Genomic DNA, 12,675 nt, shown 5'->3' with positions numbered 1-12,675 from the left:
ATTTAATATTCAAAACATATCTATTTTATTTCATTTGATTTCTCCCCTCTCCTTTTTTTATCTGAAGAATATTATGTGAAACTGTAAAGGACTTTGTTGCCAAAATAGGAAAGACTTACGAAAAACCAATGGAAAATGCAGAGGAAGCTGATGCCATGGCCATTAAAGTAAGACTATGACTATGTTCTGGTTTAAAGTTGTGGGTTTTTTAAAGTTTATAGCTCATGAGTGTTTAATTTTCAAATTGCTCCAGGATGCCCAGCCTGGCTTTCATTTCAACCAGTGACTTTAAAATTCTTCTCTTCTTATTTCATAGAACAGTTATTTCCAAACCGTCTTTAAACTCTAAGATCTCTACAAACTCTGTTTACACTTTTTTCCTTCATAAAGGATAAAGTTCATGGTAATGTACATAGAGATAAAAGGAAATATTTTGCATTAGGAGTTATACTTTTAGGGATTAAGGTAGCTACAGGAAAACAATGGGATAATGAAGGAGGAGTATGCTGGGAGAACGAAGAGAAGAGAGACTACAATGTTAAAAATAATTATTTAAGCTGCAAATTGTAGAGATCATGTTGCAAAAGCGTTGGAAAAAAACCCAGAAGGATTTGGTATGAGGCACAAAATTTACATGAGTGGAAAAGAAAAGAAGAAAACAAAATCACTAACAATCCCAGAGTCAGGAAATGTACTTGCTAAATGGCAATTTGTGGTTCACGTTTCTATTCGGTGCACATTTTAGAAAATGAATTTTTCTTTTTTACTGTTCCAAGGCCAGACAGTGTTGGTTTCCTTTCCCTTAAGCACAGAAAATCACCTCTTTTCCAGTGTACCTAGAGAGAGCAACTGCTTAGTGATGGGTAGAGGTGTTTGACAGTGTTTGGCTCTGGCTTGAGCCTCTTTGCTCTGTGACAACTCACTTGCTTAAATGTACAGCTGTGTTGCAAAAACAACCCCATGTGTCTCAGTCTAACAGCTGGGCATGTCCCCATAGAGTATCTCCAAATTGGGGTACTGAGCACCCATAATTTATTATAATGCATGGTATGGGCAAATCTGTGGTGGTTCTCTGTGCTGCAGGCCATCGGGAGAGGAGTAAAATCTAATCTGTACTCTAGTTATGTGGCAGGCTGAGTTTAGCACGGTGTGTTATTTTAATCTGAATGTAGGGATTTTTTTTTATAATTGCTCTAATCTGGTTGGGTTTCACAGGGTATGTCCACAAAAAAACCATGCAGACCTACTCATAATCTGATATTCCAAAATGTTGAACCTAGGTTTGGATTTTACATAAACAATTACGTAGACACTTAAAACATCGACAATTTTAAATATAATCTTGTACTTAATTTTCTGAAAATGTTCGCACATTCACTGGGGTTTTTTTGTGTGTGTGTATTCTTTTCCACTTTGTCTTAGTGCTCCGAGTTAAATGAGAAGCTAGACCTATTGCTCCAGGCTCTTCACACAGAAGCCCAGGCTGCTCCCATTCTCCCAGGCATCACTCCCCCCATTGTGGAAGAAGAAGCAGAGGAGTTTTCAAGTGAAGAATCCTTGTCTGAAAGTAAAGAGCAATTAGCAGAGTGTGTCTCAAAGTCTTCCACCCAGAAACTCTTCAAACCAAGGGAACAGTTAATGCTCCGGGCAAACAGCTTGAAGAAGGCTGTGAGGCAGATCATTGAACAAGCAGAAAAAGGTGCACATCAGCAACATTTTGATCCTTACTGATAGAATAATGATGTGTTTTTTTTTTTTTAAACTAGCATAAATTTTCATTATTAAAGTTTGATTTCTACATTCTTACATAGATAAAATTATGTACAAGCTGCAAGGAAAAGAAATGCAGCTTGTTTGGATGTTGATGACTGTCTGCATATATGAATACATATGTACGCACGTGTGTGCACATATAAAAGTGTGCTTCTTTTGTAACTATTGTCCTCCACAAAATGAAAATTTCTGGCAGCAAATCTTTATCAATGGGCAAAGGCTTGCTAGACTCTTTTTCACTGAATTGGCAATAGAAATCTTTTATTAATATTTTTAAACTTAAAGCTACAGAAAAACAGAAGCTAATTTTCCATGTATGCAGTTTTTCTTTAAAAATCGTGAAATTTTATGTCTTTTTTTTTTAATAAGCAGTTGTGGATGAGCAGAATGCTCATAGTGAAGAACAAGTGAACCAGTCTCCACTAGAATATAGCAAAGAATTGGATGAATCCAAAGAAGAGGAAAAAGAGGAAGATACAAAGGAACTTGAGTCCCCATCAAGTGAGTAAATTGGGAATAAAATAATTTGAAATTATGCAGTTTCCTTGTAGTTGCATTATGGAGCATAGTTGGCTCCATAATTAAAAATACCAGCATCCTGTTTCACTGGAAACTAGTCACAAATTTTAATAGATTTGGATAAATAAAACTTAATGGAAAAATGCGGGAGATGAGATGAAGTCTTTTGGAACATATTTACAAGCTGAGAAGGTATTTGTTGGGGAGAGAAGTGCCTGCATTTAATCCAGTGTTTACACTCACCTTTCTGCATGAACCTGAGCAGGGACCAGAGCCTAGGTAATGGTGGCAATACCATGTCTCAGTCATAGGCATTTTAGAGCATATTATAGGAATTTCTGTCAGTCATTTCTGTTGAAGGGGTTTCAAATTGTGTGAAACAGACATATTTATTTATTGTATTGACAACAAAACTCTGATGTCTCAGCTGGGAACTTACCTTGAGACAGTTATTGGAACAGAGAGAATAAATATTTAAGTCTTCTATATGAAGTGGAACAGCATAAAGCAGGAAAGAATATAATAGAAACTGGAGCATGGAAGTCTTCTGAGAAGTGGCAGTACAAAGGTCACCCCCTCTGTTTGTCTAATCCAGAACAGAAATTTGAACCAAAGCCTTCGATATTCTAGAGCTGCGTCCCATGAAAAATTTCTTGCATTGTTGTCCCAAATACAGGTCCTTAGTCCAGCTAGTTCCTTGCCGCTATTGGCTGCTGTATAGCAAGCCATATAGTGAGCCACTATACCAAGCTACTCTTGCTTTCCAAGGTGTAGAGCCCCCTACCTGCTCTGTCCTTGGTCGGATGGAGTTTATCAGCTGCTGCTGTCTAAGCGCTCCTGCTTTCCTGTAGGAGCATCATTCTGTCCTCACTGTGGGGCTCTGCAGGTTACTCTCCAAAAAAAGGAAGACAGCATGCGTAGCCCATGCTGGGTTTTAAAATGCAACAGAAAGAACCCAGTTGTATTCTTTGTATCAATAATTGTACAAAGCAATCAGAGTATTGAGTGATCTGAGTTTGAAACAACTTGCTTGGAAGGTAGCATTTTCATGAAGTAATAGCCTATTTTGTCACTAAGCTTTCCTTTTGGCTATTCAGTGTTTGGTTACTGTGTGTAAAATGATATTTAGAGAATAATCATCTGCTGAAATAGCATAGTACTAATTCCCACATTCAAATGATAGGTTAAAATCTCTCCTTCGTGTGTCCTTTATGAAATGTGTCAGTGAGTGGCTGCAGTGGAAGAAGGAAGGATGATTTGTCTATATGGGACCCTCCTCCCTTGCTTGGTTTTGGCACCAAGCCAATCCAGCCAGAGGTCATGTTCAGACATTTTCCATCACAAATGTCAATACTGCATCTTGTGTTGACTAGTAGCTCATGTGCCAGGGTTGTTCAAGAGTCTAAAGCTGCGTAGTAATTTTAGGAAAGCTGCTTCTTACTAAAGGTGGAATTTTCAGTCTTTGCCATATTATCAAAGTGGACAGTGATGCACTGCAGGTGACATCTCGAGATCATCTGCGAGTCATGGAGAAACAGTGGTAGCTGGTGGACAGCAAAACCCGTCCTCTAGATATTTGGTGAGCAACTTCCTGTGGCAAAATGAGCAAAGTTGTTTGGGATTTGCGTCTCTTTCTGTTAACCCAAACCCACACCAACATCCTCGAAAGGTGTCCTCATGAGGCTCTGCTCTGAAGCTGATGCCTGTGTCGGTAGCTCCTACCTTAGAAATATGACATTAGTCTCTTGGGGCTTCTGTTGATTCAGAATCTCACATTTCCTTTTCTCCAGGAATGGATGTCAGACTTTCTCCAGTGATTGTCTCTTCATTGGCCCCTCTCCTTTTCCCTTGGTTATAGGAAGCAATGCTTGTTGGTTGTCCAGTTTCAATAGTAGCTCATAGAGGATGCTGGCCCTACGGATGACTCAATTCTACTGCCATAAATATATAATAAAATAAAAATATACACATATGTATATCCATGTGTAGAAATATATATAAACCCCTTGTTTCCTGGTGAAACAATTTCTGCGTTTATTGGGGAGCTGTATTATTCTTCATACATCTGATATGTGTGAAATAGAGTGCATATTAATGCTGTCAGTGGAAGATAGGTGTTTGGGGACAAAGCATGAAACATGAATTCAATTATCTGCAATGAAACATCAGTTTTACTCATTAGGGCTCTGTTGTTTTTATCAGAGCACGAACAGCAAAAGTTTATCTTTATTGCGGTTATCCCCATGAGTCGCATCTGTCAAATAAAGAGCAGCTGCTCTGTTGATTTTCCTATTTAATATAACTGCCTTGTTCCCAAGTACAGAGAGAACAGACTGTGTGAATAGTGTTGTGAATTTTTCAGTAGCATTATGAAAAATGAATATTAATTCTGTTCAGAGTATTATATTTTACCCTCCAAAGATCTTCCTGGTCATTTGATGAAGATAATATTTTTCCATATGTTAATTACCTTCATCTAAATATTTAATAACTCTTGTTAGATATCACTTGCAGTTTTTATTCCTTTTCATTTTTTAACATTATTACAGTGTTTTGTCATGCACAGATACAAATCATTGTGTTATATTGTTATCATGCAATACTATAGCATTTTGTGATAACTGCTAAGGGTGTTATACAGATGTTAAAGTCAGAAGGAGCTGTTAGTCCACTTGGTCAGACCTGTCATATGAAACAGTCCAGAAAATTTCACCCACTTATCCCTGTCCTGTGTATAATAATTTCTGTTTGACTTAAGCCAGTCATCCAGAAAGGTGTGTAATCATATTCCTGCGATACAAGAGGGTGAAGAATTTGCCATTTCATTGACTGTTTCATGCTAGATTATCATCACTTAAAAAAACGTGAATGGCCAAATTCTGGCCTGAATTGATTTGAACACAATTTCTAAACGCTGGTTCTTGTTATTACCTTTGTCTCTAGATTTTCCCACTCTGCATTTTCTTTCCATTAATGTCTTCATACAGTACACCCACATTACTCTCAGGCTGAGTTATCATGATTGACGTGAACTGATCTGTCCCCCTTCTGCCACAGAAAAGGGTATATTTTATCCTTCCCACGACATTCCTGGTGGTGTTTTTCTTCTGCTTTCTTGGTGCTAGTCCTAATCATTCTATTTTTGCTGAATTAGTTTTCAGGTTTTGAGAGGAATATATCAGATCACTTTGAAATCATTTCATTTTTTGTTCTGAGCTTCTTCAGATGGTCAAGGTTGAAGTTGTCCTAAGCTGAAGTAGTTTTAACATGTGAGATAATTTGGAGCAGAGGTAGCCAAGAAATGTCTGTCTATGATCATCTGGTGTGCAAAAGCTTTCTCCATGCATATGTGTATTGGGTTTGCGTGGCAAGGTTTTGGTAGCGGGGGGTGGGCTACAGGGGTGGCTTCTGTGAGAAGCTGCTAGAAGCTTCCCCTGTGTCCAATAAAGTTAATGCCAGCGGGTTCCAAGACGGACCCGCCGCTGGCCAAGGCCGAGCCCATCAGCAACAGTGGTAGCGCCTCTGTGATAACATATTTAAGAAAGGGAAAAGAAGTTACAGGGGAGTTGCAGTTGCAGCCAGAAAGAGCGGAGTGAGAAGGTGTGAGAGGAACAACTCTGCAGACACCAAGGTCAGTGAAGAAGGAGGGGGAGGAGGTGCTCCAGGCGCCGGAGCAGAGATTCCCCTGCAGCCCGTGGGGAAGACCATGGTGAGGCAGGCTGTCCCCCTGCAGCCCATGGAGGTCCACGGTGGAGCAGATATCCACCTGCAGCCCGTGGAGGACCCCACGCTGGAGCAGGTGGATGCCCAAAGGACGCTGTGACCCCGTGGGAAGCCCGCGCTGTAGCAGGCTCCTGGCAGGACCTGCGGACCCATGGCCCCATGGAGAGAGGAGCCCACGCTGAAGCAGGTTTGCTGGCAGGACTTGTGACCCTGTGGGGGACCCATGCTGGAGCAGTCTGTTCCTGAAGGACTGCACCCTGTGGATGGGACCCACGCTGGAGCAGTTTGTGAAGAACTGTAGTCCGTGGTAAGGACTCATGTTGGAGAAGTTTGTGAAGGACTGTCTCCCGTGGGAGGGACCCCACGCTGGAGCAGGGGAAGAGTGTGAGGAGTCCTCCCCCTGAGGAGGAAGGAGTGGCAGAAACAACGTGTGATGAACTGACCCAAACCCCCATTTCCCTGTCCCCCTGCGCCGCTCGGGGGAAGGAGGTATAGAGAACCAGGAGTAAAGTTAAGCCTGGGAAGAAGGGAGGGGTGGGGGGAAGGTGTTTTAAGATTTGGTTTTATTTCTCATTATCCTGCTCTGATTTGACTAGTAATAAATTAAACTAATTTTTCCCCAAGTCGAGTCTGTTTTGCCCGTGACGGTAATTGGTGAGTGATCTCCCTGTCCTTGTCTCAACCCATGAGCCTTTCGTTTCATTTTCTCTCCCCTGTCCAGCTGAGGAGGGGGAGTGATAGAGCGGCTTTGGTGGGCACCTGGCATCCGGCCAGGGTCAACCCACCACAATATGGAAATGCTATAGCAAAGCATTTGGTAATACCCAGACTTTCTTCCCTCGGGCACCAGTTTCTGGCTATGTCTGACGGGGCTGAATTTCACAAAGATTAACTTCCCCAGGCTAAGGCAGGCACTGGCATATTCTCTCAGTCTGCATGAAAGAAGGTCTGCCAGGAAAGTAAAAAACAGCACCTGAGGTCAGCCCTCTGAAAAGCTTATCGTTCTTCATCACCTCCAGAGGCAGCCCCAGGGAGAACTGGCCTTAGTGAGCTACCAGTTACTCTTTGTGAACATCTTCTCTTTCCCCTTGATTTTCTTCCCCTTCTTTTTCCTGAGCCTTTGTTACCAACAATTGCATCAGCTACCAAACCTTGCTATCTGTCACAAGATTTTATTGATCTTTTTAACAAATAAGTTATTTCAGTTATTTTGGGAATTGCTGGGGGGGGGTTTGTGAAACAGAAAAGATGATGGGAAATTGATGTCCCTCACGATCTCTCTAACTGCAGAAGACACGCGTGTCTGAACATGGCTTTTTCCCTTCCCTTGCAGTTTTCAGTTTGGCTGTAGATAAAGATGTCAGAGCTTTGTCTGATGTTTTCAGAAACCTGATGCAGGCAGGGGGCCCATTTTAGCTGCTTGAAGCAAATAGTGTGGCTGTTGATCAGGTATTTTCATGGCCTATGGATTAGAATAGCTATCTATATTAAAGTTGTTATAAATAATAATATACTATATAATATAGATACATTTATAAGTAAATGTAGATTGAATTTAAGTTTAAATTCGTATTACTTCATTAACATGTTTATCAGAAGCTTACTACAGCATTAAATACTATTGCATTTTAAGGTGGATATAATGCGGTTTTTGTTAGTAGCTTGAAGCACAAGTTGGGAACTGCTCATATTGAATACCATGCACACTTGTTCATTTTAATTTGTGCTTATCACTTGATCTGTTTCTGAGTTTTCTTCCCTGTATTTAGAAGAAAAACTGTGGTGTGAGGGGGAAGGACATTTGTCACGGAATGGTAACAGATTAAATTAATGCTTTTGAAATATTTTCAGGGCTGTAGAAACTATGTCTTTGGTAATGTCATAATAGGTCTAATTAGTGCTTTTACTTTTACTACTTCTGCACAGTTAAAACTGCACCAAGGTCTCCAGATCGACGTACAAGCCGAGGTATCCATTCTCAGACAGGCTCTTTCTCTGCTCCAGCTTTGGCTGCAAGCAAGGAAAACCTCCCAGTGCTTAACACTAGGATTATCTGCCCAGGTAATTATGATTTTGAAATCTGCTGTTCCTTACACTACTTTAATAGTACCTTCTGTTCCCCTGCTTGCTGTCGAATAATGATTTGATTTTGATTGAATTTGTTTGAACCGACATACACATCTTTGTGTTGTATCATATAGTAGGAAATGCAAAATAATGTAGAAGATTCCTGATCGTTTGGCACAACACCAGATGTAGCAGAAGTGTTGTGTTTGATTCTGGAGGATGAAAAATTAAATTCAGGATCTTAGAATCATAGAATCACAGAGTGGTTGGTGTTGCAAGGGACCTCTAAAGATCAGTTTGCTCAAAGCCCCCTCCAACCTGACCTTGGACACTTCCAATGATGGGGCATCCACAGCTTCTCTGGGCAACCTGTGCCAGTGTCTCACCACCCTCATCATAAAAAATTTCTTCCTTATGTCCATTCTAAACCTACCCTCTTTCAGTTTAAAACCATTGCCCCTTGTCCTGTCACTACAGGCCCTGGTGAAAAGTCTCTCTGTCTTATAAGCCCCCTCTATATTTTAAAAGGCTGCTATAAGGTCTCCCTGGAGCCTTCTCTTCTCCAGGCTGAACAACCCCAACTCTCTCAGCCTTTCTTCATAGGAGAGGTCTTCCAGCCCCCTGACCATTTTTGTGGCCCTCCTCTGGACCCACTCTAACAAACAGGTCTGTGTCTTTCTTGTGCTGTGGACCCCAGAGCTGAATGTAGTACTCCAGGTGGGGTCTCACCAGAGTGGAGTAGCAGGGGAGAATCACCTCCCTCTACCTGCTGGCCATGCTTCTTTTGATGCAGCCCAGGATACGGTTGGCTTTGTGGGCTGTGAGCGCACATCGCCAACTCATGTCCAATTTTTCATCCACCAGTATCCCCAAGTCCTTCTATCATTCATCCTAATGAATGGAGGCTATGAAGGGGCTGAGGGACAGAGCCATGTAAAGTTCAACTCTCTGAATAAGAGGTGTCTGTAGATACCTCTCTGGAAGTGGATAACTAAAACTACACAAAGCTGCTGTGCAGTAAAAACAGTTGAAAAACAATCTGTTCTTATTCAAATACAATTAACAGTTGAAAAAAATCAGTTCTTATCTAAATGCAATTAATACTAGGGGGCACCAGTAAAACACTGTTTTGATTAACTTCATTAGTATGGTTAAAACATAATGGAACTGAGCTTACATTTTTTTTTCAGGTCAATTTAAGTGAAAGCTTTTAGAAAATACTTTTATTTGTTTACATGCATTACACAGTGTTTTGTAGAGTGACGTCAATATTAGTCAAGGTAGGCATGGTGAGGCTGTGATCTTTCCACAAATTAAGTCAAACTATGACTCTACCAGTTGTAAAAATGGTAAGGGTATTCCTCAGGAATATTTCCAAAGGAAAGGACCAAAGGAAAATCATGGACAGTGTGGAGATGAAGATTAAACTAAATAAAAAGCTCTAATAGTCTTTTTGGATGTTAGGTCACCCATTTGGTTACTATGCCAGCCAGTGAGTGTTGGCCTGAAATCCTGCATTTTCTTTGTTTTTTCTTTCTCAATGGTGGTACCTGAAGAGTCCGCCACCACACTGCAGCATAGCTGCCTTTCTGCTAAAGAGAGCCAGAGACCTGAAAAGATAACAAATATAGGTAAAAATTGAGATAGAAACACAGTCATTCTCTATACAGATTTAATGAATTTTGTCTTTCAGTATGTGGCCTATATTATGACAATATGTGTTTCTCTGTTATCAAATACAAATTGTTTTTTTGTTATTTTTTTTCTGTTTTTTTTTTTAATCAGGTTTGAGGGCTGGTCTAGCTGCTTCTATTGCAGGAAGTTCAATTATTAGCAAAATGTTGCTAGCAAACATCGATCCATTTGGTGCTACGCCGTTTATTGACCCGGATCCAGATTCCCTGTAAGAAATATTTTTTTCCAAATTTACTGTTTTGCTTTAGTTTGCTTTTCTTAAGCTTTTCTTTTGCCTTTTTGTAGTCTTTCTTTTTTTTTCATTGTGAAGTTCTTGTTTGCTATCATTTACCAGTAAACCTTAAGGTCTGAAAACAGGTTGGATGGTGCCGTTTTAGTTATGAGTAGTGCAAAATTGTCTTGCAGCAGCAGAAATAATAGGAGACATTTGCTCACTTACTGCTTGCTCACTCTCTCTGGGAGGAGGAGGACAGCAGTCCTTCAGAGCTGGGTTTTCCTGCCCAAACCGCTGGTCTGAACGCAAGCTCAGCCACCAGCAAGATGTTGAAGCAGGTCTGGGCACTTCGTAGTGGAGGAAGAAGAGTGTTCCCCTAGGGAATGGAGCAGTGAGGTGGAAATTTTGTGTCCTAAGCTGTCTCTGCTTCCCAGAACTGGGTGTAGCATTGGCAGAGACTTATGGATGGTATCTGGGTTGTGGGCCGCAGCCCCCCTGAAATAAAGCACTTCTGTGCCAGCAGCATCAGCCAAACATCTAGCACCAGCATGCCTAAACACAGCCTGGGTGCTCAGCCTGGTGTGGTGCTGCTGTCTCAGAGCCGTGCCTGGGGCAGCTCTTTCCTCGTATTCCACTGTTATTTTGGGTATGCTGGAGATAGTGCTGGATGTGGGGGTGTGGTACAGCTTCTTCTTTGCCCTACAGGAATTAACTTGCATTTGCAAAGGAGCTAGCAGCCAATCTGCCTCTTTGCTGCTGTTGGGTTTCCTCAAGGAGATTCAGAGGAAACATCTCTTGACGCCTCTTGGTTGATGTATCTGTTCTGAGACCAACCACAATCTTGGTCAAAGCTCTGTGTGTCCAGGTACTGTACAAATGTACACCTAATTATCTCTTCTCTTCTAACAGGGAGGGATATTCAGAAAAATGTGTCATGAACAACTACTTTGGAATTGGGTTAGATGCAAAAATTTCACTAGAATTTAATAACAAGCGAGAAGAGCACCCTGAAAAGTGCAGGTAATATAATTGTCAGTAACAGAGCCAATACATTTCCATTATTTTCTTTTCTTTATCTCTTTATTTGAATTTCTTAACTTTTTCTTATCCTACAAATACAAGACATAATAATGTGTGTATTTCAAAATGTGAGTCTTGTTTTACCTGTTTTCAGAAGTCGGACAAAAAACATGATGTGGTATGGAGTTCTTGGCACAAAAGAGCTACTGCAGAGAACTTACAAGAACTTAGAACAAAAAGTTCAACTTGAGGTAAATTTTATTTATGGGCAGAATGAGTATTTTTGCTTCCGCAATGTGTAGTGAAGAATTTGGGCTTCCTCTTGAAACCTTTTAGAGTTCTTGTGTCAACTCAAGCTGACCTCAAAGGCACTGTGTAAAAATGTGCTATGTAAGAGGTGGTTCCCCAGGTGTTTTTTTGGAGTAAAATGTCAGTACTTAAATTTCCCAAAATACCCAGTATAATGTTTCTTGTAATTACTGGGTTTTTTTTAAAAAGTAATTATTGTATAGGTAGGATATGTTTCTTAATGTTCACTGCATCAAAAGGGGAGACCAGGTTTTAAGGACAATAACAGAAATGAACATATACTAAACAGAAGGAAAGAGATAAGGAGTCTTAATCCTTCAGGTTCATTTTAAACTCTCTGAAAGCTTGATTACACATATAGAGAGAGCACACAGATGATCTTAGTCAAAAATTCCTGACAGAAGATGGGAGATTCTGAATATGCTTCACAAGAAGCCCAGCTACACCAGTAGAGACTTTCTCTAATAGGTGTTTGAGACAGTCACACAAAAGAAGCAAGATATTATCACTGCAACAACAAATGCAGTGTAAATTATCTAACATGGTTATTTTTGGTCTTCTAAGTTCTAACATCAAATCCAAGTCTTCTTCATGATACTGGGAACTTAAAGGAGATATAAATGATTACCAAATGCAGAAAAAGACTACAGAATGGTTACAGTTATTTTCACGCAAAGAATATCTAGGCTGGATTTTGACAGAGAACATACATACTTTCTCTTTTTACTTCATGCTAAGTATTCCATATGGAAGTTCACGATATTTATATGAAGATAGCTTTTTAAGTTGAAAGAATAATTTTAAGTTACTGGAACTCTTTCTCACTCCTCTGAGATTTAGGAGGATTTAGTCTGGTAGCAGCAGATTGCTGTTATCTAAGGATTGAGTAATTATCAAGGAATTATGCAGTAGCTAGCAAATATAATGACAGGAAAGAATGTTATGTATGCTGCAGATAGAATTCTAATTTAAGGATCTTTTGAATAAGAATCAGCTAATATTCAATAAGGCATTCAAATCTGACCTTTCCATAATTATTTTTGAATATTTCTGGACGTAAACCAGCAAGCAGAAATTTTATATTTAGTATTGCCTTGCATAATATTAGCCTTATGCTAAAACATGTGATGAGGTGCACAGCACTGGAAAATCAAAAACATCAATTTCAGGAATTGGAGGCAGACCTCTACTATAATATAAATATAGCATCTATTAATATCACAACATATTTTGGATACTGTCACATTGATTAAAATGTTAAATTCTGTCTTGTTGCTGAGATTAAATCATAAAAAGAGAGCACTAAGCACATTCTGGAAACAATTTTGCATCTCTTTCTCCTCCTGATAAAATTG

General features: G+C 40.1%; 1 protein-coding gene across 2 annotated transcripts in view; it reads left to right on the top strand.

The window, feature by feature from the left end:
* Nucleotides 1-12,675, top strand: part of DGKH (diacylglycerol kinase eta) — a 168,127-nt gene that overhangs the window by 132,718 nt on the left and 22,734 nt on the right. For both annotated transcript variants that reach the window (XM_050895256.1, XM_050895265.1), the window contains 7 exons: nucleotides 68-167; nucleotides 1,423-1,699; nucleotides 2,146-2,274; nucleotides 7,942-8,076; nucleotides 9,868-9,985; nucleotides 10,901-11,011; nucleotides 11,166-11,262. In XM_050895256.1, the coding sequence (XP_050751213.1) occupies nucleotides 68-167; nucleotides 1,423-1,699; nucleotides 2,146-2,274; nucleotides 7,942-8,076; nucleotides 9,868-9,985; nucleotides 10,901-11,011; nucleotides 11,166-11,262 (967 nt within the window). The remainder of the gene's footprint in view (nucleotides 1-67; nucleotides 168-1,422; nucleotides 1,700-2,145; nucleotides 2,275-7,941; nucleotides 8,077-9,867; nucleotides 9,986-10,900; nucleotides 11,012-11,165; nucleotides 11,263-12,675) is intronic.

Source organism: Gymnogyps californianus, chromosome 1 (genome assembly GCF_018139145.2).
Source record: "Gymnogyps californianus isolate 813 chromosome 1, ASM1813914v2, whole genome shotgun sequence".
Lineage (NCBI taxonomy): Eukaryota > Metazoa > Chordata > Aves > Accipitriformes > Cathartidae > Gymnogyps > Gymnogyps californianus.
Note: the sequence above shows the minus strand (reverse complement) of the source record. Positions and strands in the feature narration are given on the sequence as shown.